General features: G+C 41.5%; 1 protein-coding gene across 3 annotated transcripts in view; it reads left to right on the top strand.

Moving 5' to 3' along the window:
• Nucleotides 1-25,808, top strand: part of CCDC93 (CCC complex scaffolding subunit CCDC93) — a 94,295-nt gene that overhangs the window by 12,533 nt on the left and 55,954 nt on the right. For all 3 annotated transcript variants that reach the window (XM_017863369.1, XM_017863371.1, XM_017863372.1), the window contains exons 4-9: nucleotides 405-516; nucleotides 4,949-5,047; nucleotides 5,793-5,849; nucleotides 14,971-15,071; nucleotides 23,035-23,071; nucleotides 25,538-25,630. In XM_017863369.1, the coding sequence (XP_017718858.1) occupies nucleotides 405-516; nucleotides 4,949-5,047; nucleotides 5,793-5,849; nucleotides 14,971-15,071; nucleotides 23,035-23,071; nucleotides 25,538-25,630 (499 nt within the window). The remainder of the gene's footprint in view (nucleotides 1-404; nucleotides 517-4,948; nucleotides 5,048-5,792; nucleotides 5,850-14,970; nucleotides 15,072-23,034; nucleotides 23,072-25,537; nucleotides 25,631-25,808) is intronic.

Consider the following 25,808-nt stretch of genomic DNA (forward strand, 5'->3'; position numbering starts at 1 on the left):
TAGAAAGAGTAGATCAGTAAAATGAAATGTATAAAGAATACGGGTCACTAATAACTTTTTATCTTACTACACAAGGATGTTAAAAAATAGAAACTACTACCTCTAACTGAGGCGTAGTTTACAAAATATTTCGTAAAATATTTTGCATCAAAATAGTAGGAAGAAAAACATGATAGAATAAAGGATGAAGGCAGTTTTGTGGCCACACACACACACGCACATACACACCACTAAATTGTGCTTATTTTTCTCATTTTGCAGTCATCTAAGAGAAACTTATCATGGTCTGGACTAGCCTGGCATGGAGAAGTCCCAGATCCTTCTGTGATGCTGCCCAGACTTTAGAGATGCTATAAAGGCTACTTAGTGTGCCTCACTCTTTGCTTGTTGCTTTTTCTGAACAGAGCTCTATCAGAAAAAATTGTCTCGGTCCTGCCAAGGATGAAATGCCCACACCAGTTGGAGCCCCACCAGATCCAGGGGATGGATTTTATTCACATATTTCCGGTTGTTCAGGTGAGAGCTTCTGAGTGGTTTCTTGTTCTCTTAACATCAGAATTCCTGTAATGGGTCTGGCTTGTCCTGTAATTGGTCTGTCTATCCTGGATCCTGAATGTAATGGGTGTGGTAATGATTTGGTACAGCAGAACATGGTGGTGTTCCTTGTCGTCATCTTCAGAAGATTGCCAGTCCCGTATATACCCTAGTTTCATGCTGTCACCTGATAAGATCTTTGAATGTTCTCATCTGACTTTGCATTGCCTTTTTGGTAAAGACAGAACCCTATAGCCTGGTATGCTCTGTTCCCTTTTGACCTATTCAGCTTGATTTCATTCCTTGATTTTTGTTCTTTTTGTTCTGTCACTCTCTGACATTCATTCCAATTTCCCCAGGTTTATTATGCTTCCACCTGTCACAGTGCGTTTGCATTGCTGGTTCCTTGGGCTGGAATGCTCTTCCATTCTCTCCTTACCTGTTTAATTCATATGGCTTGCTTCAACCCTTCAGATCTCAGTTCCACCAAACCTCTTCAAGAAAGCCTTCCCTCATCCCTTAATCCACAGCATGTTCCTTTGTGGTATGCACTCCTATGGCTACATTCCCTTCCTTCCCCAGAATCTTCCTTACTGCAGTTTATAATCATGTAGATCCCTGTGTGTGATTGTTTATCTGCTTCTCTCATTAGACTCTAAGCTGCATGAGAGCAAGTCTGTATGGCTGTCTTGCGTATTGTTTTGTTTCCAGTACCTACCAGAATGTCTTACAGTTTATAGATACTCAGTTCGTATGGGTAAATGCCTAAAGGGGAGACTTCTCTTTGCCTCCAGCTATTTCCCAAACCCCTATGATTAAGTGGCTCATGCCATACAGCTCCCAACAGCTGGCCCTCTGTAGTCACAGTTGCACATTTCTAAATTCAATGAACCATGCATCAAAAATGGTTGGGGTGTTGGGGGGAAGCAATAAAAACAACAATACAACCATAGAAAGTAATACAAATTTAGCAAGCTAGAAAAAAGTACAAATTTAAAAATACAGTATCACAACTATTTACCTAACATTTGCATTGTTTAGGTATTATAAACTAGAGATGTTTTAAACTATGGGGGAGAATGTGTTTAGTTTGTATGTGAATACTGGGCCATTTTATATCAGGGACTTGAACACCTGTGGATTAGTATCTAGAGGGTCCTGGAACCCATCTGCCACAGATTCCCTGGGACAACTACGTTCTATGCAGTTCTTCTCTGCGGGTTTCCCCACTAGGCATCTTAGAAAGAGGAGGAGCAAAGGGACTCAGGTGTGTTGCCCGCTGTGTGAACACTACTTCCCATCTGACCCCAATAGAGTTCTTTGAAGCATTTATTTTAATCCCTTACATTTGAGGAAAGTGAGAAATGTAATTTCCTTACATTTGGGAAAAGTGAGATGGAGAGAAGGTGATTGATTTGCTTAAGGGCAGAGAGCTAGTGAGTGGACAAGCAAAGGTCCCAGTCTCAACTCTGTCTCCAAGCCTGTGCTGTTTCCACGCCACCCTTCATGCAGCCTCTGCGAAGGAAGCTATACAGCCCTAGAAGCTACAAGTTTGCAGTTCTGTGTTAAGATTATGAAATATAGGGGTCAAGACCCTGGAGACCTCCTGGGTTCAAATCTGCCACTTTCTAGCTGTGTGACCTTGGGTAAATAACTTTCTCTCTGTTAAATTGAAATAAATAATAGCACCTACCTGATAGGATGAGAATTAAATTAGTTGTATGTCTACAGCACTTAGATGAAAGACTGAGCATTTTAGCAAGTGCTCTGTAAGTGTTATATAGTTTCTGCTATTGTTAGGTGTTGAATCTTCCCCTCCGCTAGACTTCAAGTTGAATGCCATGAAATTTGTAAATTTGAAGCCAAGACTTTACCTTAAAATTGATTTGTATGTTTGTTAGCCTTTCTGTCTTTCTGATACAAGGGGACACTACCTGATCATTTTTATGAAAATAGGAAGTTGGGGCCCTGTGTTGATTGTTATTGAAACCTCCAACATCATCAAACTGTGAAGTTGTTACTTTTCCCCCAACATATGGATCTTTAGAGATTAGACCTTTTTTAACCCTACGCTAGGACTTTGGAGGCAAAAAATCTGGTCAGGCTGTGAGAAGAATGGGAAGTGATCTGCAGTCAGCTGGGTGTTTTGAAGGTCTAAATGTTCTCCATTGTGAGTGGAATGCTAGAGGGTTTGTCAGGATGGGAGGGCCCAGGCTAGTGGTTATGATTTCTTAATTTCATGGACCTGTAAAATTTTAATGCAAAAATGGAGGTTGGCCTAGGGTTGCCACCTATAGTTTGCCAGCCAAGGACACTTTAAAAAATAACTACAATCTTGCTTTATCATTTCATAAAATAATGGCCATTTAATTCTCAAACTCAGAAAAAAGCAAGCCTTCCAATTAAATGCATTTACCAATGATGAAACCTACCATATGCCTGTAGCTTTTGCCTGTTTTTTGTTTGTCTGTTTGTCCCCCGTGGGCACCAGTGAAAGAATAATCATAGGCCAGCAGTTGTAAGCCGTTGACCTGCTTCTCTTATGTGATTCTAGAAGCCCATCACCCGTGTTCACACCATTTTAGCAAAGCTGTAGTAACACTCTCTGGGTGCCAGCCAAGAAAAAAACAGATCTAATTTCTGGCCCCTGGTGGTTCTAGATCACATCTTTTTCTCTTGGGTCGGACATGTGACTCCTGTGAAGGTCGATATTTTTCTTGAGTGCAAGGGAACCTGTGGCAGAGATAGGCTGTCCAAGAGTTTCCTTCTATAGCCTTTCATGCTGGAAACTCCAAAACATCTGTCAGGACTCAACAAGCTTTCCCTTCCTAATGGGATCATGCTCTCCAGGATCCAGCCAAGCGGTAACTCAGGGTAGATCTGGGATTAGTGGAAGCAGCTCTGAAAGGGAAGCAGATGTGAAAAGCCAGAAACTGTGTCTCCCAATTCAAAAGAAAGCAGAGCTAAATTGAGTTGAGCAATGAGTCAGCTGCCTTAGTTGGCTCTTAGTTGTCCTGGGCCACTTAGTTGTACTGGGATGGGTACAGGTGAGGGGCTACAATCGTTCTGAGTGCTCTCTGATCTTCTCTCTCTGCTTCTGGATTTTAGTCTTTGTCTGAGGTCACTGTTTGGGGGTGAAGTGGTAGAAATATGTGGATGATACTAACAGCAAGGAATATTCCTCATAGAGTTATTTGCTGTGTTCTGAGCAGCTGTTTCCTAAACATGTGCTTACTTGACTTGGCTGCGCTTTTTGGACAAGCATCTCTTCCCATCCCTGCGGGAGCATCGTACAGCACCATGTTATGTGCCATGTGCCTGCTTTCCTAGGTAGCTGACCCTCACCAAGTGTGATACGCTGTTGGCAAAACACAGCTGCTGTCCAAAAACTGCTTTTGAGATGTAGTAGCTCTCTCTGGAGAGGGAGTGGCAGCACCCCCTCTGTGATGTTCATCAGTAATAAAGGGAATGAATGAAGAACTGGGGAGGAGAAGCAAAGGCTCTTTTTACACTTTACACCTTTACCCTCAGAGTGGCTGGATCTTCTGCAGGTTTTAGTGGGGTGGTGTTTTAATGATAATAACTGGAGTTTTCAGTTAGAAGAAGTGAAGAACAGCTGTTTCTGGATATCAGCCTAACAAAGCTGGGAAACATTTCATAAAACCATTTGTCCAGTCTTCGCTGTAGAATAGTCTCTTGAATTGTGACTCCCAGCTTTGCAGCTTGCTAGCTGTGGATCCATGAGTAAGTTATATAGTCTCCTGGCACTTCAGGTTCTGTGAAATTCAGCCAGTACTATCCAAAGTTGTGAGGAGTAAGAGAGAATGTTTTGAACCTCAGGATAAACCAGTGCCTTCAGCTGTGTACTCAGTATGCACCATTCTCGAATCTTGAGTATTTTGGACAATTTTTCATCTGTCAAATGGGGAGTTTCACTAGCATTCTCTGTGGTTCTCTCCCTTTCCCTGGTCTGTGGGGTAAGGAGCATAAGAAAAAGATTTATATGAAGATCTGCCAGTAGGACCAGGAAGTTGGGAGATCGCTCTGTTTGTTTTGTGCTTCAGGTATTTACAAATCACTCTACCACTTGTGATTTCATTTACTCCTATGTTAGCTCTGTGAGGTGAAGGGAACTGATATACTTTTACAGAAAGGAAAACTGAGGCTCGAGGATATGAAGTAAGGCTTTGAAGCTCCTGTATGGCTACTCAGTACTAGGTCCCATTGGATCTTAACATCTCAGATGCCCAGCTGGTTGCTTTTCCCATAGGACAGCATGTGTTGATAGTTTCTTATCACCTGGTCAGTTCAGCTATGCTGGTTTGAGTTCATGAGTTGTGCCATGTCTGAACTGGCCTTCACCGCAGTGGGATTTTGTCCTTAGCAACTCATGTCTTTTCACTTTCTTCCCCAGTGGCTGGTGAAACGAGCTATAGAAACGAAAGAAGAGATGGGTGACTATATCCGCTCCTACTCTGTGTCCCAGTTCCAGAAGACTTACAGTCTCCCTGAGGTTAGTATTGTGATTTTCTTGTCCCGCTGAGAACCAGAGTGCACACTTAGAGACTCCCCACCGAGGAGCAAAGTAAGCTCAGGCGCTCCTACATTCCCACCCCCTACTTGACATCATTAGTGCCTCTTTACATAGCCACTGAGTGCAAAGCTCTATAATTTTGTCATTTTCTCTGAATTTTAGTGTTTGATCTAGGGCTTTTATTAATTTATAAGAGCAGTCGTTGATTTTTGTATTAAGTTTTTTAGGAGGCTGCTTGCCCAGAACATCCCTATATTAACAATTTAATAATAATAATAATAACAACAATCATAGCTAATAGCCATCATGTATTTACTACATGCCAGTCTCAGCACATCTTACGGCTTTTATTCTCTAATCCCTACTGCCCCCTGAGATAGGTGTTTTTATCCCTGTTTTACAGACAGAGAAACTGAGGCGTAGAGGTTAAGTAACTTACCTGAGGTTTCAATACTTAAGAGGATATGAAATGAGAACTCTTGTCTTAAGCACTACTCCTTATGACCCCCTTTTTCTTACTGGCTGTGTAGGGATCTATGTTGGAGCTATCTGCAGGGCTCCTAGCCTTTTCCCATGGAGAATATATTTCAATTTGTTAGAAAATTGGGACTTCTTCAGGCAAAGTAATGATGAGAAATCAATTTATAAGGCAGATTTCTGAGTGGTCCACTTGAGTTTTAATTTTCCCATGGGATTTGTTTAATCTCTCTGTTTTGTCTTGTAGGATGATGACTTCATAAAGAGAAAAGAAAAGGCCATCAAGACAGTTGTGGACCTCTCAGTAAGTTCCCTGGCTGTGTTCTTTCCTCAGAGCCCTGCGTAGCCTCCGATAGCCCTTTGATTTAAATCACAAAAGTGCTGCTTCTGAGGTTTCCCTCTGCAGGGATCGCTTAGGAGCTAGACTTAGATGGCTGTGTGAGGGAAGCCCTGCCTGCTTCACTGCTCAGGGCCAGGGCCAGGACAGCAGTATGCACAGGTAGAACCTGCCACACTACTGCTCTCTCTCCTCACTTCCAATTTTAAGGAAGAAATAGCCAAACACAGAGCCCTTCCTAGTTTATCCCAGTGGCAGGTGTAAACTTTGAGTAGCTCTGAAGAGCAGATGATGAATGGGGATGATAACTTGAGGTTTCTGTCCCCCACACCCATGATGACTTTGCATAGACAGAGTAGCCTCTGAGCTGTGTGCGGGAAGCTCTGGGATGGCCTTTGTCCCCATTCACAGTACATCTTAATCACAGTGAGTCTGCACATGTGTCCCCACTTCCCCAGCATGAGGGTTAGTGGAGCCTTTGACCCTTTACAAAACACTCTGGGCCAGAGCTGTGGAACCTTGTCAGCTGCACCCTCCACCCCCAATCTTCCTACCTGAGCTGAGGGGAATGAAGCCTAGGTGCCTGTGTACACAGTCTCTCTCTTCTGAAAATAATGTATCATGTTGTTTTGTGTGCTTTTTACTTCATTTAAATTATATCATACATCTAGTTGGTTTTCATAGTTACATAGATTCTTATATTAATATGCCACCCAAATGAAATAGCAGATATACTTCTTATGCAGATGGCATGGGTTACATACCTTGTGTCATTGTGAAGACTGACATTGTCTGGTGTTTGTGGCTTTGTGAACTGGCCACAGAGTCTTTCCAGAAAAAGAATTGCAAGCCGGCTTATCTTAAAAATAAATGTGTGGTCTACCAAGGTGATTAGTCTGAAAAGAACAATTGTTTGGTAGTGAAAGATATGAAAATCTCCTATGAAACAATAAATCTTGATCACTTTATGATTGTAATTTCTTTTTTTCTCAATTCCATTTTGGAAATGGAAGGGTTGGAAAATTTTTAAGAAGGTGACACTCAAAAGCCAGATACTGTTTTCAGATTTGGTGGCAGTATTAAACAATAATAAGAAAAAATGATATGACCTCAGAGTAATTTTCTTTCCTGGTTGTGAAATAGGTGTTCAGTTTACAGCATCCTCAGAAGTTTTTAAAAAGATTGATAGATGTAGGGGAATTAAATTAAGGTTGGTTTTCACCTTAATTTCACAACACAGAAGCAACCACTTTTAATTTTTGGACATATTTCTTTTTTTAAACTGAATTGGAATCATACTTTAAAGATAATTTTGTGGTTTTTTCACTTACCAATGTAGGGCCTTTTGTATGCTGTTAAAGATTCCTGTTGGCCGGGCACAGTGGCTCATGCCTGTAATCCTAGCACTTTGGAAGGCTGAGATGGGTGAATCACGAGGTCAGGAATTCAAGACTAGCCTGGCCAACATGGTGAAACCCCATCTCTACTAAAAGTACAAAAATTAGCCGGGTGTGGTGGTGTACACCTGTGATCCCAGCTACTTGGGAGGCTGAGGCAGGAGAATCGCTTGAACCCAGAAGGCAGAGGTTGCAGTGAATCAAGATCATGCCATTGCACTCCAGACTGGGTGACAGAGCAAAACTCCATCTCAAAAAAAAAAAAAAGATTCTTGCTAATGACATTTCTCATGACAAATAGTAACCAAGTAGTTCGATATGATAATTGCTTTCCCCTGTTTTAAATGTTACTTCGATATGATAATTGCTTTCCCCTGTTTTAAATGTTACTTCGATATGATAATTGTTTTCCCCTGTTTTAAATGTTACTTCGTCTCAGGAATGATAGGAAAACCAGGTGATAATCATGTTACCTCTGAGGCAGGAAATTGCTAGGCTAGCAGTAGGAGAGAAGGGGAAATTTTCTTTTCCCTATAAACTCTGTACTATTTGAATTTTATTCTAAGTGTGCATTACTTACTCAAAACAGTGCATATTAAGGGTTTTTTTTTTTAATTTTTTTGTAACAAAAGCCATATTCAAACGTTAAAAATTTTTAATGCTTCATCGAATATCTTCATGTGTAAATCTCACTCTGAGCCCTGGGTAGAGAATGAGACAATGGTATAGTTTTCGGCCACAGAGCAAAGGCCAACATAGCTGTCAATCATCCTAGTAATGAAACTGGGCCTGGCATCTCTATGCCCATAGATTAGTTAAAGCCCCTAGAGGCACATTATTTTTTCTTCTCATTTTTAATGGAGTTTTTTGTTTGTTTGTTTTTAATCCACTTCTGCTTGGTAATGTGATTGCAGAGAATTAGGGAATATGTGATAATGACAAATATTTACATAGTGCGCAAACATTGTTCTGAGTCCTCACAACAGTCCCATGAAGTAGTAGTTTGTTCTTGTTGCTTTTTAACAAATGAGGAAACTGAAACACAGGTAGGTTATATATAAGTTGCCCAATGTCACAATGGTGATGGTAGAGGCAGGACTCAAACCCAGTCTTTGTAACTGTGCTCCTGTGAGCCTCTAGATAAAATGCCATTTGCAGCTGATGAGAAAATAGTATCAGAATAAAGGAAAATGAGCCCAGCCTGGTGGCTCATGCCCGTAATCCTAGCACTTTGGGAGGCCGAGGTGGGCAGATCGCTTGAGCCCAGGAGTTCGAGACCAGCCTGGCCAATATGGTGAAACCCCATCTCTACAAAAAATACTAAAATTAGCCAGGCATGGTGGCATGTACCTGTATTCTCAGCTCCTCAGGAGGCTGAGGTGGGAAGATCACCTGAGCCTGGGGAGGTTGAGGCTGCAGTGAGCTGTGATTGTGCCACTGTACTCCACCCTGGGTGGCAGAGTGAGACCCTGTCTCAAAAAAATAAATAAAAATAAAGGGAAATAGAAAAAAATTGTGATTCCCTGGTTATAATTTGTATTGTTTAGTTTATTTCCTTTTTTTGTGAGTGAACTTAATCTTCAGTTGATCGGCAATTTTCAGCAGGAATGATAAAGAGTCTTCATGGATGGCTAAAGCTCGCCTTTGGGTTTTCCTTTTCTCATCTACTGAAAACACCCCTCACTTCCAGGAACTGTCTGCGTAGGTTTCTTAGCTGAGCTCCATCACCATTAACTTTCCTCCCTCTCTTCTGCCACTTCTGCAAGCCCTTCCTTAACTGACTTGAAATGAGAGCCCCAAAAGCTCGCAGAGACTCTAGGGCTGTGGTGCATATCCCTCACCTATTCTTGTGAGTCAGTACAAAAAATTAAATAGCTCAAAATTTTATTTATTGTTATGCTCCTCAAGAAAGATCCCTCCTTTAATAAAGGCAAGGAAATCCTTAATTTTAAGTCATGAATGGAAAATTAAGGAATGAAATAAGGTCAGACACATAGATGGCTAGTTTTTAGACCCAGCCTTTTATAAAATAGGTGTGGAGCTGCTGTGTATTTATTAAGTTCCTACCATGTGCCTGGCATCTCAATAGGCATTTAACAAGCATTAGCTCCTTTATCCCTCATTAACACTCAAGGAGTTATATATCATTATTTCCATTTTACAAATCAGGAAATTGAAGCTCAGCAAAGTTAATAAATTCCCTCTGTAGCTTCAAAGCTAGGAAGAGGGAGGCAGATTTTGATATGATACCTGACTCTAGCAAAGCAGGTGTCGGCACTCCTCCACTTTTCTGACTTTTCACCTGGTCTCTGCTTTCCCACATATTCCTGGCACCAATTTTGCAGTACTATTGCTGACTTACTTCAGGGCTCTGGGATATTACTTACATGGGTCCGAGAGACTCAAATGCATGCAGAGTGGTTGGGTCCTCTCCCACCATCTCTTCAGTCCCTTATGGGAACATTGACTGTGACTTCTCATTTGAAGACCCTTTGCCCAGCCAAAGAATAGATGTCAGGTGGAGGCTGTCCTGTTGTTATCCTTTTGGTCAGCATGATGCCTTTATGTCTTAACTTACAGGCTTTTACTTATTCTTGCTTAGACATAGCATAAAAGTATTTAAATATTAACTCTTTAGCTTATTGTCTTTAGCCATCCTTAGGAGACTTTGAATTTTTTGCATTCATCCTTGGTTATATAGCCCATTCATTTTTTTGGTGCATGATTTTTTTTTCAGTTATTTTTCTTTTGTACTAATACTGTTGTAATAAGAATGAAAAATTAGGAAACGGAGAAAGGCAAAAACTAAATCACCCATGTTATCACCAGCCAGGGATAGCCACTGATATTGCAAGCAGGAAATAGAGTTGTGAATATCTGTATGAAGACTTAGAGATTGCAAAAAAAAAAAAACAACAACAACAACAAAAGGCACTGTACTATGTATTCTATTTTGTTGCTTGCTCATTTGTTGCTTGCTTATTTTGCTTAGTGATATATTGAGGAAATCTTTCCATGCCAATAAAGGTACCTCCATAGCATTTTTAGTGGCTGTAGATTTTTCATTGTGTGGAACTAGTTCAGCTACATACGGTTTATATCTCTCTCTCTTTTTTTTTTTCACTTGACCATTACGTAGGACATCCTTGTAGCTAAATTTATTCTTTTATCTCTAATTATTTGCTTAGGATTTATTCCATGAAGTGGAATTGGTCAAGATTATACCTAAGGCTTTTAGTACTTCTTGCCAGATTGCCAGGCAGAAAGGCTGCTGTGAACTTTATCATCCGAACCTATGATGGGTGCATTCTTTTTTTATCTTGGCTTCATTTTTCTTCCTTTGGGAGATTATTCCCAGTACCTGCTTTCTTCTTTGAAGTATATTACTTTCTTCTCCCTATCTCATTTGCACAGAATAGCTGGCTGCTTTCTAGAAAGCCTGCCCAATAGGAGGTGGTATTTTTCAAAGGACATAAGGAATGGAAACTACCACCTTCCACTTTCACATCATAATCATAATCAGCTCCTCTGTCTCACATAGTGTGCTGTGACACAGCTTCCTCCTCTGAGCTGTCAGCCCTCCACAGCCGTGAAGTGTCTGTCCTGTGCAGTGAGGTCTTTTACTCCCTCTTAACCTTGAATAACAGTGCCCACACTGTTTTACCCAGACCCAAAAGATATATTCATTTACTATTTGGGAGCATTTTTTTTGGTAGTGTAGACTTTTGTATGAGAATAGAGGGAACAGAGAAAAGGCTTCTTAGAGCTTCCAGACTAGTTGGAAGGAAGTGCTCTGTGGAACTTACTGGATCATCTAAGAGACTGCCATTTAAAGTTACCACTCCAGTGTGTTCTTCCATAGGGAATGCTGTGAGGAAGTCCTTTTCATTCACCTTGTAAAATATAAATGTAATGACCTAAGTAAAACAATGTTAGTAATAATACACATCCATATGTATGTGAATATGTATATATCTTAGCCCTTACTGTGTGTCAGGTACTATTAAATATACTGATTAGTTTATTTTCATAGCAACTCTACTTATACCTAATATACAGATGGAAAACCACAGAGGTTAGAGTAACTTGCCTCAAGTCAGAGAGGTATAGTAAGCAATGGAGCAGGCATTAAAACTCTAGCTTGTTTGACTCCATGTATTCATTCGGTAATATTGATTGAACACTTACTGCATGCCAGACCATGTTCTAGGAGCTGAGGCAACAGTAGTGACATTCCAGCTAGTGAGGAGTTTGAGGGCTGATCCAGAAGAACGACCTGACTGCGAGGTGGCAGTAGCATATGTAAGCTTTCTTTGGGTGATGCTTTGACAGGTTTGCTTGCAGGGTAGAGGAGTCCCTTACACCATGAGATCATCCAGAAGCTTGGATGCAAGGGCCACATCCAGAGTGGGAGGTGAGGAAAGGAACTCCCCAGGATCACAGAGGAGGCTCATGTGTCTTGGCGATGTTGCTCAGCATCACACAGGGAGTCTGTGGTCAGAGACCTATGAAGAGCCCCAGTGGCTTGAGGTCTACCTAGCCACAGGGTTTATCCTATCTATGGTGAGAAAATGCCAGCACTTTTGAAGGGTTTGCAAAGCAGGCAGGCTCTAAATGACAAAAAGTCTGATTATTTAGGCTATATATAAAACATTTTGATATGTAAAAATTTGAGTTTGTGCTGGTCAGCTTTTGAGCCAATGGGTGTCAGTCTTCTGTGAAGAAGTAAACAATGCAGGGACCATGTTTAGCTCATTTATATAATACAGCAATCTTATTCTTACCCACCAAGTCGTACTGTTCAGTGCAGACTCAAGGAGACCTGAGTTGGGGCTGGTGCTGTACCTCAAAGAGCAGAAGATATATACTTACATAGCAGAGCTCAGGTAAAAGAGAATGGAATAACAAGGGTGAGGGGTGTCACTGGAGAAGATTCTACAGAAATGATTGCCATCCTTCTATCTTTCATCGTTTCTTTCAGTCAATACCCAGGCACTTGATTTTTGTTGTTGTTTTATTAATGTGAGAATTTTGGAGAAACATTTATTTGTCCCATTTATAGTAACTTTTATGAAATCTTTCAGCACATTGCACTTGGCAGTGAAAACATCTATGGGGTCCCTTTAGGTGAAAGGCAGAATTACTGACAGGACACATAGGCTAAGTAAGATGGATCTGTTGGAGTTGGGTTTGGGCTGTGTGGATGAGCTGTTAAGGTCAGTGGAAAGTATTGCTTCCTGTTGAGTTGGGCGTGGGCTGGCCCACTGGAGGTTTTGACTGTAGAATGCCATATTGGTGGTGGCTGTTTTGCTGCCTGTTCCATTATTTCAGTAAAAAAGTTGTCTGCGGTAATCATGAGGGAAGCAATCAGGGATTTGCTGCAGACACTGCCATGGTGCTGTGCCGTTCTACCTCCCTTCCCTGTCTTGAGGACTGTGAACTCAGAGTAATTACTCTGACAGGTGAACCTGACTTGTAACCAGACCTGCAAAGTAGAGCTCTGACTCTCACAGTGCAAGAGTTCTCTGCTTTACAAAAGGGTCAGCTTAATTTTTTTAACCCTGTGTGTGTGCCTTTTACCATCTGCAAATATATATAATTTATATATATATATATATAATTTATATATATAAATTATATATATATATATCAGAACCTAGATAAAGGGTGATGAAAGTAGAGGTGTGAGACATTTTGCAAAGTGCTTAAGTGTCTCAGTTCTGGAGTCATCCTGTTTTTATCACTTACTGCCTTTTTCACCATCAGCAAGTTTTTTAACCTCTGTGTGCCTAAGTTCGTCTACAGAAGATAGCAAGGATAACTACACTCATAGATGTGGGGATCAAATGGGCAGCACAGATATAGCAGAATGTGCCTGGCATGTCCCTGCTATTCAGTAAGTGGTAACTATTACTGTTGCTACCACTATTAATGACAGAAGGATAAATTGATTTTCTATTCCTTTTTAAGAGCACATCATGTAAAGCATGGTATATTTTTTATTAATCTCAGACTTTAAATTTTTTATGGAATTATGTTACCAAGTCAGTATCTTTACAGGATTAAAAGAACACAAAGGAAGAGACCCTGGGAGCATCCTTCAAGATCTGTTAGCTTCGTTTTACAGATGCAGAAACTGAGGCCCATTGAGGGGAATTGCCTTTCTCAAGGTCATGCAGCTGATTAGTGGCAGAGATAGGACTGGACATCAGTATTCCTGACCCCTGTTGATTTAAAGGGTGACTTAGCAATAGCTCTTTATAGTTGGCCTGTAAAGCCCTGACATTTAGGTTGTATTACTTCAGCAGACCATTGTTGTGATCCATGTGGCAGCTTCATATTGCAGAATGAGTCTTGTGAAGGGCTAGCTGAAATGACTGGTGGGTGGCTAGAGTGGCAGTATGGGGCAAGTTAGTGTCAGGGACAAGCCTTGAAATGAGAAACCAGGTTACCTAGGGTCAGGCCTCATAGTGTCCCAGGGATCTTGGACAAATTTTTCAGTGTCTGCTTCCTCAATAGTAAAGTGAAGTTAGTGGTATGTGCCCTGTCTCTGCTTCACAGTGTGGTTTATAAAATGTAAAAGAAAGGTGAGATGTATATGAAGTTTTATACTTTAACATGGAAGGAATAATTCACAAAAGCCAACAATGTCATTGTGTGGCGGAATAAAAGGTCCTTTTAGCCTTTTAGCTGTTGGTGTCAGTATGCTCTTGTTTTGGAGTCAATCCTTTTTTTTTCAGAAGAATCCAATTTCTTGCCTTGGGTTATTGACTCTTTCAGTTGTAACTAAGGATAATAGCAGTTAAGCTCAAGCTGTAATAGTAGAGTTCATTGGAAGCCAAACCAGGCACAGTAACTGACACCATGTAAGCTGATTCTATTTTGCATCTCCCTGTAAGTGTGTTTTATGTTATTTATAGCTTCCTATTCATGTAGGCACCAGCAGTAAACTGGGGAATATTTGTGGCAGGAATTTTTAAGAACAACTTTAGCATCATCTCAGGCCCTGATCCATTTCCTTTTCTACAAAATTGTTTGAGATTATATAGTATATGTTACAGAAAGAATGTTTTTCTGTATGCTCGAAACTGTATACTAAAGTAAAATAATAAAGTTAACCAGAATTATCCATGGGGAACAATTGCAGTTAAAATAAAATGCAGTGTCTGGAAAAACCTGATAGTAGTGTTTTTTGTGGTGATGTCCAGGTAATGATTAGATGCAATAAACCCGGGTAGTAGGGAAGAAGAGAGATGTGGGGGTGAGCAGCCCGAATACCTTGCTGGCATAGCAGCTGCCTACCTGCACCCAGAGCCCTGAGCAGATATTACTAGTGTATTATTTGACAGCCAGCTTAGTGTCAAGAAGGACATTCATTTGGGGTAGAATGGCAAACCACTTCATCTGGGGCTGAAGACTTGCATTTATTGATCATTTACTACATGCCACATATTTCGTTTAGGATATATATGTGTGCATATATATAATTTTAGAATATACCCCATGGTAGAGGAAGAGCTTACAGTGAGCCGAGATCATGCCACTGCGCTCCAGCCTGAGCGACAGAGCAAGACTCTGTCTCAAAAAAAAAAAAAAAAAAAAGAATATACCCCATGGCTGGAGGCATCCAGCAACCAATTCAGGAGGAGAGCCTTCTCACACTCAGTAACTTGGCTGTCTCATCCACTTAGGAAGTGTACAAGCCCCGTCGGAAATACAAACGCCACCAGGGAGCAGAGGAGCTGCTTGATGAAGAATCTCGAATCCATGCTACGCTTTTGGAATATGGCAGGTAATGAGTGGGACCCAGTCTAGGTGTCTCTTTTAAAAGAAAAGCTAATTTAAGTTGCTTCATTTGGATTAACTTGGCTGGCTTCTACCTGATTAAGTTTCTGCTTTCAGCCATGAGATTTCCAACATCAGGGACTTTTCTCTGGTAATGAATTACCTGTTTCTATGGGCATCCTTTGTAATTCCTCTCTGGAAACGTGCACCTGGCTCTGCCCTCCTTTGGGAGTTGGGGTGTTCCAGGAATTTACAGAGGCTGAGGTACTCTGTCCTTCATGCCCCTGCTATTTGTTAAAATCTTCAGGTAAATGAAAGTAATGAAAGCAGTTTCAGTGATTTCACTTAAAGTGTTAGAATAATAATTTCAGTTTCCTGTGAATATTGTCCTAACTAGGAAAATGAAGAATTTAGAAGTAGTTTTGTCGCTTCTTAAAACATCTCTAGTTAAAAAAAAAAAGTCTTATTTTATATCCTTAGTTTTAACTTAAAAAAAATGCAAGGACATGCTTCTCCCCATTGACTTTTTTGGTTGTCACTGGGTATTAACCTTCTTTTACGTCATGCATTCTCTTCTTAGGGTAACTGATTCCTTGATGTGAGTAAGTCTCCTTGTGCTTCCTTTGTGTTGGGAGAGGCTCCTGTGTGCTGCTCTGCCTCACAGCCCAGCCCTTGTGGGGTGGCTGGAACTAACTGCACTGCCACTGGCATTTCCCTAAGTGAGCGTCTGATGGCTTTGCCTGCCCTCTAGGGTACTGGAGAGAACCAGTGGGAAATTAGGCTTAATTTTTCTAGTTTCCAAATGGAAGTGTATGCAATTGCTTGTGTTTTTTCGTTTTTTGTTTTTTTTTTTTTCCTTAGAATAAAAACTAGTCTGTTTCAAAGGAAATTGAAGTAGTTCTGGCCCTAGGCTGTGTGTGATGGCTGCCCCCACAGTTCACTAGTTGCTACTGTGAATTGAATGCCTCCTCCAAGTCAGGCATCACCCGGACTAGCTATGTACTGAAAATGCCAAGTAACTTGTTAGCAGTTATTAATGATGATTAATTATTAAGAATTTAAAGACAGCAACAACAGCCAAGTGAGGACCCTTCTAAACATGGGGCACTGTGCTAGTGGACGGGTTGTGTGCTCAGGAAGCGAGCCCTGGGAATCGTGACAGAGTCTCTCTAGCCATGCCCACCTGCAAGTGAGCAGGTGAGGCTGCACAGCTCTGGGAGAGCCAAAGCTGGAGAGACAATCTCTGTGGGTGTCACGTGTCCCAGAATGAAGAAGTTCTTGGGAGAATGTAGTGGATTTTGTGAGTTTGTATTATTTATGTGTCCATTTTTTCCATCATCATGGAAAATCGAATTTTCCTGAGGATGAAAAGGAGTTAGAAATTCAGTAAATTGTCCACCTCGCTGAGACCAATGTTGACAAAATTTCAGAACATATTCTTGTTCTGAAATTCTCAGGTTCAAATGGGATCTTTTGCATATACATTGTAGATGGTAGCTAGTATCACCATCTGAAGGCTGGGAAAGTTCAGAACCTCCCTGCCTGTCCTCAGGAGTGATTGATGCTGTTTAAGGTGAGAATCTGGCTTGACTCTCTTTAGGAAAGGAAGCAAGACAGATTTTGCATGACTCTTTTCAAACTCTGTGAGAAAAAACAGTGTCTTGATACCAGTCCTGGTTCCTGTTGGTATGGTCATGCTGACTTCTGCTAATTTCTAAGGCTAGGGTGGGCATTTCCTGAAGGTTTTAGGTTGTTGGGGTTTTCTTGGGTGGGAGAGAGATGTTACTTTGTTTTTTTTTAGCTTTTTCGGCAAGGAGAAGGTAAGTTTGTGGCAGGTAGAGTAGTGGGTACTTAGGACATTCTGATAGTATATTTCGCATTCTCCTCTTTGAGACTAATAATGACAATATTCAGAAAGGTTAAAAAATGACTTACTTAAGGTCATAAACTAATAAGAGGCTCAGACTAGTGCTTCAACTAAGGTGTCTGGAACTCCAAAAGCATGTCATTTTCATTGTCTGCAAATACTGTTTGTGCCTTCAGTGAGAGTATATTTTTAGGCTCTGAGTTTTAGAAGGACTGGCCATGTCTGTTCTTTGGTCTGAAACTAAGTAAGAAGAGAATAGTTATTAAAACTCACAGAGCAAATCAGATCAAATGTACAGGCCCCAGCAAGTGTGTGTTCTATTCCACCTCCCTGGGAAGGCTACTCCCTTCCTTTCTGGCAGTCTGTTTTCTCTAGGTTCTGTTCAGCACTCTCCACTGCATGGACATCTTTCCCATTAAATGAGGATTGTATGACAATATATGTGTGTGTATATATATGTATATAATTTTGAGCAGTTTGTTCAATGTAGAAAACACTCAGTAAATGTTAACCACTAGCCGCTGTCATCATTCTCCTTATTGTAATCATCATTATTAGCAGCAACAGTTTTCAGTTTTCAAATGCCCTCACATATGACCATTTCCCCTTACAATTCTCCTTGTGCTTTTGTGCTTGTGCATGAGTGAAGAGGGGAGCTTCCCCTTGGCCCTGTGAAGGTTCACCAAAAATGAACTGACAAAAGGCAGATTAACAGGAGAAAATGGCACACATAATTTATTATTGTATGGAGGAAAACCACAGAAGTGTGACTACCCAGTAACCCAGTGATGTCCAGATGCATATATATCCTTCTTCACAGGGGAAAGGCAGATGGGGAAATATGCCAGTTTGAGGGGTAGTAAATGATGTTTTGGGGAAATGAATCAGACGATGGTTAATAAATGACTGTCTAGAAATTGAATGGGACGGGAAACAGACCATGGTTTGGGTTCTAGGTATGGTATTTAATTTTCAGTCTCTTGCTCTGTGGTAGATAATGAGATTTCAGGGAGTGGATGGAAGACACTTGTGTTTTCTTTAATGGGTCCAGTCTTTATATAGATGAGAGAAAACACCGTGTTCTAACATCTGACCTTCAAGTGCCTTTAATCCAAGTTATTCAGCATATTAGGGTGCCATATTTGGGGGCAACAGCCCTTGGACTCCTTCACTTATTACCCCTCACGCTAGCCCTCCCTCTAGCACGTGTATGGGAAGTCTCACCCTCTGGCCTTTTTCTCCCCAGCCCCTGTCAAACAAGGCTGGCCCCCTGCTGTCCCCAGGACTCACTTTGTTCCATCTTCCCTTCTCCTTTAACACTGCCGCATTCCTGACTTCCTCACCCACCCCCCACTGCAGTGTGGCATCACTGCTTTAGGAGTCCAGATCCCCCTGCCAGTGTTTCTGTTTTCTACCTTATCTTACGTCTTGTCAGAGGGAAAGTATTTTGACTTCTAGAGCAAGAAGGTCTGAAATCAGTGTTTCTTCCTTGGGGTTGAAGGTCATTCATCAGCCTTACACGTGTACCACGGTGCCCTTTGGCTTTTAGATCCGCATTCCATCTCCTTCCCCCTATTTTGACTCTTAGTTGCTTAAATAAAGGTGAATTATGAGCCTCGTCAACTATGCTGAAAGCCTTAAGGACTGTTTATATGTTAAAAAGCATGTTTGGGTATATTTTTCTAAGTGTTAATGGTGTTAGGAAAACAAGACTCATAGTTTTGATTTTGAATGTAAACAAAATTGCACACCTATAATATTTCAATTTTATTATGAATTCAGTCAATTTTGAGAGGCTAACTTAAGCACCTAACCGTGCTATGAAACTGCTACTCTGGGGAAATGCATTTTATGTGCTGTATATTTGACTTGGAAGAGGAGGTTTGGAGCACAGCCTCCAGAATGCTGGAGTTAGCCTGTTCCTCGGTATTCAAGGCCTACCTTTGAGTTGCCTAGAATGACTTCAAGGCAACTCAAAATTAGGCCTTGAATACCGAGGAACAGGCTAACTCCAACATTCTGTAGTTAGTAAATAAAATATGACGTATCTCTCCCAACCTGTTTATATCTCCAATGACGATAAGGCCTATGACATGCTCATAAAAGGTATTTAGTAAATTCTTGTCAAATGAATAAAGAACAGAGTTCACAGTCCTTAGTATTTAGGGCTTTTTATGTCCCTATTTTGTTTTGTATTCCAAACAGATAATGTCTTAGTTTGGCCTGAGATAATTGTTCTTAAAAGTTAGTTTGTTTTCTAGAATTGTAGTGTCCCGTATGGTAGCCACTAACTATATGTGGCTATTGAGCAATCAAAATCCAACAAGTGTGGCTCAGAAACAGATTTTTGATTTTAATTAAGTTAAATTTAAATTTTAAGATTCGTGCTTGATTTACTTAATGGAAAATGTTTATCTTTGGAATAACTTGGGCATGTGAACCTACTAACCTACTAGTTTAAAAATTGTATGCATGTCCCTCTTTATATTTCTTTTGTACTGTGCTGTTCTAAATGTACATCCTTGATTTAAAGACCAGGTCCTATGTCTAAGGTATGAAGAAGTGAACTGGATGATGGGAGGGGCTCTCTGGTGCCAACAGTGTAGGTAGCAAGAATCGATGAGTCAGAGCCAAAGAAGAGGAATGCAGGAGCAAATTGAATCATGTGGGACTGCAGATCAGAGCTGGCACTTGGGGGAAACGGGCAGGGCTGACAGGAAAAGAGGAAAGGGAGGCAGTAGTTAATAGGCAGTTAAGAACAGAGCTTTGTCATGGAAACCTCACTACTTTGTGACATAGATGAGGCCTTTAGAAAAATCACATGGACTCTTCATTCATGCAGCAACTATTGATTGAGTGCCTACTATGTGGCAGACACTGAACTGCCGGGCAGTGGGGATACTGAAGTGAGTGAAACTGTACATGAATATTTATAGTGGCACTGTAAATATATTGCATAATATATTGCACAAGTATGAATTTAGCAATTCATAATTGCTAAAAAGTAGAAACAACCCAGATGTCTATCAGCTGATGAAACAAAATGTGGCTTACCCATATAATGGGATATTATTCAGCCATAAAATGGAATTAAGTAGTGATTCATGCTTCAACCTGGATGAACTTTGAAAATATTCTCATGAGTCAAAGAAGCCAGACACAAAAGACCACATATTGCTTGATTTCATTTCTATGAAATCTCCAGAACTGGTAAATCCAGAGAGACAGAAGGTAGATCAGTGGTAGACAAGGGCTGGGAATAGGGAAGAATTGGGATTAACTGCCAATAGTAACAGAGTTTCTTTTTGAGGTGATGGAACTTTTCTTGATTTCCATAATGGCGATGATTGCACAACATAGTGAATACACTAAAATCCAGTGAGCAATACACTTTAAAATGGTGAATTTTATATTACATGAATTATAAGTCCGTTTTTAAAATATTTTTTAAAAGTGAATGAAGCAGATTTCGTCCTCTCCAGGAGCTCGACAGAAAGGCTTAGAGGATTACTCATGGCCGATAATTATGTTCACCACACAATGAGTGCACTGGCTCTCACAGCAGCTCACATCTGGGGGGCTAACGTAGTTTTGGTGACTTAGAAGAGTCTTCCCAGAGCCTCTGTCTTTAAGGAGGAGTAGATTTGTCCTGGGAATCAAGTCACTCAGATTTGGTTGTTTACTTCCTTATTTGGAAAATCTGTGAAGTCCCTGGGCCTTAGATAAGGACCTTATGTGTTCTGCCCTAAAAGTCTCCACAGACTAAAGGCATAAAACAGGAAGGATGAATACTCAAGATGCAAGGACACTTCTATAGGAGTGGGACACTTGGGCAAGACCGTGTATTATTCAGGGTTCCCTGGTTGAGAAAACAGTACTCTCCCACTAGTTTCAGCAGAAGGGACTGGTTACAGGGCCAGATGAGAACTAGGCTGATCCAGGGTCAGCTCTCAAGCTTCACATGAGAACTGGAGCCCCAGGACGCTGCTTCTGCCTCCAAAATCAGGAAGCTAGCTTGCACCCTGTAAGATTAGGAAGCTAGTGCTATAGTCGTTTGACAAGGAAGGAAACCACGCTGCTTCTGTCAAATTAGGGAGCTCTGAAAAACCAAGAAGCCACTGTGATAGCTGCTAGCCTCAGAACCTGGTTGTTTCTACTGTGATCCACACCAACACAATGGATCCCTTATGCTTCCCTCTTTCCTCCTTTAACTGTTCCATATTCAAAACTCTAGCAAATGCATCTGATTGGTGGAACCTGAATAGTATTCAGAACTCTAGGTGCAAGGGAGTTTGGAAAATAGTCTGTTTTCCAGCCTCTGCAGTACTGGAAGATGCACTGGATATTAAGCCAGTCCACGGAATCTGCCATAAGGTCCTTTACAGAATTCGTGTGGATAGCCAAAATTTAACCTTGGTCTGCTACACTTTGGACCTATAGGTTTATTTCTAAAGGGTGGGCACACTGCCCAGCAGTGAGTTTTTGGTCTCCCCAGTTATTTGACAATCTGTTGCAAGGCCAGATGATACTTTTGGCTTCTTGATTTTCACATTTTTTTCACTTATGTTTAGTTTGTTCAGCGAATATTGGAAAAACCAAATGTGAAGGTAGAATCTTTGCCCTCAGGAGAATGATACAGATATGTAGCAGTTGCACATAATCACCATCTGGGAAGTGAGAGGAGCATGAACAGATGCAGGGATGGGCAGGCCCGGCTGAGCACATGTGCATGGGGGATGCTTCACAGGGGAGGAGGCTTTAGAGCTGAGGGGTGAAGGCTGAATAGGGAAGCGGGGGAGAGAAGGGAACAGCTTAGCGTGTGCAGAGCTGTCTGTTCAGGTAGTAAGTGTAATAGGAACACAGAACATGCTGCTGGTGGTGAGATGAACCAGTTGTTAGGCTGAACCATGGAAGAGAGGCTTTATGAGGCTCCTGAGGAGGTTCTGTTTTCTCCTGAGGGAAGAGGCCTGCCATTGATACATGTACATCAGGCCAATGCAGAAGTTGGACAAGGAATGGGCAGGAAGAGTGTGGGGAGTGAAGCTGGAGGACCAAGACCAGGTGAGCACACAACCCAGAAGTGAGGCATGCAGAAGCGAGGCAGAGAGTAGCCTTTAGTTTGTTCTTTATTTTTATTTATTTGTTTTTGAGACAGAGTCTTGCTCTGTCACCCAGGCTGGAGTCCGGTGGTGTGATCTCGGCTCACTGCAACCTCCGCCTCCTGGGTTTGAGCAGTTCTGGTGCTTCAGCCTCCCGAGTAGCTGGGATGACAGGCATGTGCCACTATGCCTGGCTAGTTTTTGTATTTTTAGTAGAGATAGGGTTTTACCATGTTGGCCAGTCTGGTCTCGAATTCCTGAGGTCAGGTGATAGGCCGGCCTCAGCCTCCCAAAGTGCTGGGATTACAGGTATGAGCAACCACGCCGAGCTCAATTTGTTCTCCTTAAATGTTTCTATTAACTTTATTTTCTTACAAATCACTTAAAAGTGTATGAGGCTGGGTGGTTTGCATTTTGCTTTTGAATGGTTTTGCATTGTTATTCTTGCATTTTTAAAAAACATAGATTAATTAGAGCCAGAAAATAAACTACTTGAAACTGAATTGAGTTTGTGTGTTTCTTTGAATTTAAAGTTGTGTGAAGTGAGTACACATTATTGGCATCATGCTTGGATTATGTTTGAGAATAAAAAGTGTGCTATCTAAGTTACGGAAGTAGCCATTAAAGTGCATGTTTGGCTTAAGGAAACACATTTACATTTGTTTATATAGATATTTTTAAGGCTTTTAGCTTAAACTGTGGCTCTGAAATGCAGTTCCTGATTCAAAGAGTCATGATTGCACTTAAGGGAAATGTTGCACTCTATACTGTCTGAGAGTTCCAATTTACATTATAGTATTTGCATAGCAAGTAGGGTGGCTGGCCCTGTATTCAAAAGACAGTGGAATATGTTTGTAATTTAGGCACTTGTAACATTTTCTCTAGTCACCAAATGGCATAAATTCTCTTGATGCTTTTCATGTAAAAAGTCAACCAAAATGCATTTGACTGAATTTATTGTAATTTTTTGAGTAGTAATTAAACTCCTTTTTTGTGGTCTTCAGGAGATATGGATTTAGCCGCCAGAGCAAAACGGAGAAGGTAAGAAAAACATTGATAATAGGAGAGAATATTTGAGAGATGGAATTGACTCCCTTCACCTCTAACACTCACAGGATAGGCAGCTTCCTGGGAAGCCCAGGAAGGGGATGTGGCAGGGCTGCTGCTGCCCAGGCCCTGATTCCCGGACAGGCTGGGATAGCAGGGATGTGTGAGCTGCCTTTGGCCCTTGCATCTCCGTCGTGGCTTTTCTAGCTTGCCACCTCTGCAGATTGGGGAGCAAAGCAGCAGTCTCATCCTGGGGCTGGAAATGAGGGGTGATTGAAAGTTGTGGCCCAGGGTCAGTCACCTGGGGTCTAGTAGCTCTACACTATGAAGATGAAGTCTACTGCCAGGGCTCCCAGAGCACTCCTCATCTGAGGTGAGAGACTCTGGACAGATGTGAACAGGATGTTAGGTAGAGCACAACTGTGAATTACAGGCCTGCCCTCTGTTGAAACAACTAGTCATGGAAGAGCCAGGTAAGTCAGGATGGCTTTTCTAACTTCACAAAGGATGCCCAAAGATTTCTGTTAATTTATGTGTTTATTAATGATGCTTCACTGTCAGCAGCAGGGCAGGTACATAAATCTTATGTTGCTAAACCCTTTCGGTGTTGCAGGCTCTATGTTAAGGACTCTATATGTTTTCAGTTACTCCCTTGAACAGCTCTATGAGGAGGATACTTATTTCTGCTTTTTAGATCAGAAAGCTAATGCTCAGAGAGGCTCAGTGATTTGTCCAAGGTCACATAACTCTGAAGTGAATAAATAAGAATCCGAACCCAGAGATCTGACATCAAACCTGTGCTCATAGCCACTGCTTTCTAAATAATAAAGTGTCAGCTAAAGTGGTCAGTGGCCTCTTAAAAAGATCTGTTATTAACCTCTTTTCATTCTCCACCTGATCCCCAGATTTCTTGAACAGTACACACTCCCCCTGCTGTTCCCCTGTCACCCACTCCACTGTACAGCTCCCCCAGGCTCCCCCTCTGCCTCCTGTGGTGACTGTTGTCTCAATCACTGCAGGCACCAGCAGTGGCTAAGAGTACCATTCTAAAGCCAGACTGGCTGACTTAGGACCCCAGCTCCTCCATTCACGGAGTGACTTTGGATAATAATCATTGTACCTGTCTCACAGCATTACTGTGAAGATTGAAATGTAAAGGACTTAGAATGAGCCAACACATAGTAAACATTTAATAAACATTATTATTATCAGTGTTAGTTATTGGTACTTAGTCATGTACTGATGATATCTTCTTTTTTTGTTTTCTCATTATTTTTTCCCCATTTGTGTTTTTTTACTCAACTGAGTAATGATACCCTGCAAAGCAGCATGTTTTCTGGATTTCATTATATCATGTTTTATCTGGTATATCATAAGGGTTTGATGTGTATATTTAATTTGATATGTAATTTAAGTCTGAAAAGATTGTCTTTATATATGACTGGGCGATTTGGTTATGATTGGAACAATCATGAAATGTCCCTGAAATTGGATTTAAATTGTACTTGTCCTGTCATTTTTATGTCAGACGGCACATTTGAATTAGAAGTCTCATCCCCTGTAGATGTGTCCAAGCAGTTAGGAGCTCAGAGTGTTCCCATGGGCAGTAATAGACTCGTTATAGAAAAACATCCTAGAGTTGGGATGGTCCAAGAAGGGCATTTGAGACCAAACCTCTCTTTTGACCCTAGAAGTTCTTAACATGCAGGGATCAGAGGTAAGCCTGAGGTCACCCAGCTGGTGGATGGCAGAGATAGAATTAAAACTTACAGCCTGTGATTGAGGAGGCAGCAGTTAATCCAGGGTGCCTTGAGTTTGATGTGCGTCATTTAAGGCCTGGGGCTGAGTCCAGAGCATGCTCCTTGATCATTAGATAAGGCAGTTTTCATCCTTCTGACCAGTGGTATTCAAACTGTTTTGATTACTCTGAGCAGTAAACGGGTAATTTTTCATCATGATTCAGTACACACACACTAATACCACCAAAACAAAAATTTCACTAAGCGGTACTTAACCCCTCACTACAAAGCACTCTGGCATGTTCCATTATGTTAATTTATACAGATGCTAGTCGTACCTGCCAAATTACTTTTATGTCCCACTAATTGGTCTTAACAGGCAGTTTGAAGAAACACTCCTTTAGTAGTGATCTGCTCTTGAAAGTGTTAAAGGACAGGGAAGGCTGAGTCAGAGTGGAAGGGTGGGTCAGGCAAATGTGTGTGGCCTGAATTGAATCGGTGAGCAGTTGGGACGTGGAAACAGGCATTTGCCAGTTCCTGAAGCTTAACCTGCCCACCCTGTACTTGAGTGGAGGGTCAGGCCTTTGGAGTATCCACTGTCTCGGGGTGGTGCTGCTCTGCAGGTTTGTTTCTTTCACACTCATGCCTCTTGGCAGTATTGTCCTTTCTCTGCTAAGTCTCCAACTCCCGTGCTCAGCTGTTTTCACATCTTCCCTTGCAGGCTGAGGACAAGAAAACAGCGCTTGCAGCAGGGCTGTCAGCTACAGAAAAAGCTGATGCCCACGAGGAAGATGAGCTTCGAGCAGCTGAAGAGGTATGTGGTCCATGTAGGCCCTCTGAGGTTTCTGTGTAAGTCATTTTGGGAGAAATTGTACTCTTACCCCTAGCATTCCCAAATGGCCAGCACCTCCCACAGCCAGCTGCTGCAAGCAGGCCTTTCACACCTTCCAGTTTCCTTTTATCACCTGCCTTTGAGGCTCACATAAGACGAG

The sequence above is a fragment of the Rhinopithecus bieti genome, unplaced genomic scaffold, assembly GCF_001698545.2.
Source record: "Rhinopithecus bieti isolate Rb0 unplaced genomic scaffold, ASM169854v2 scaffold_70608, whole genome shotgun sequence".
Taxonomy (NCBI): Eukaryota; Metazoa; Chordata; class Mammalia; order Primates; family Cercopithecidae; genus Rhinopithecus; species Rhinopithecus bieti.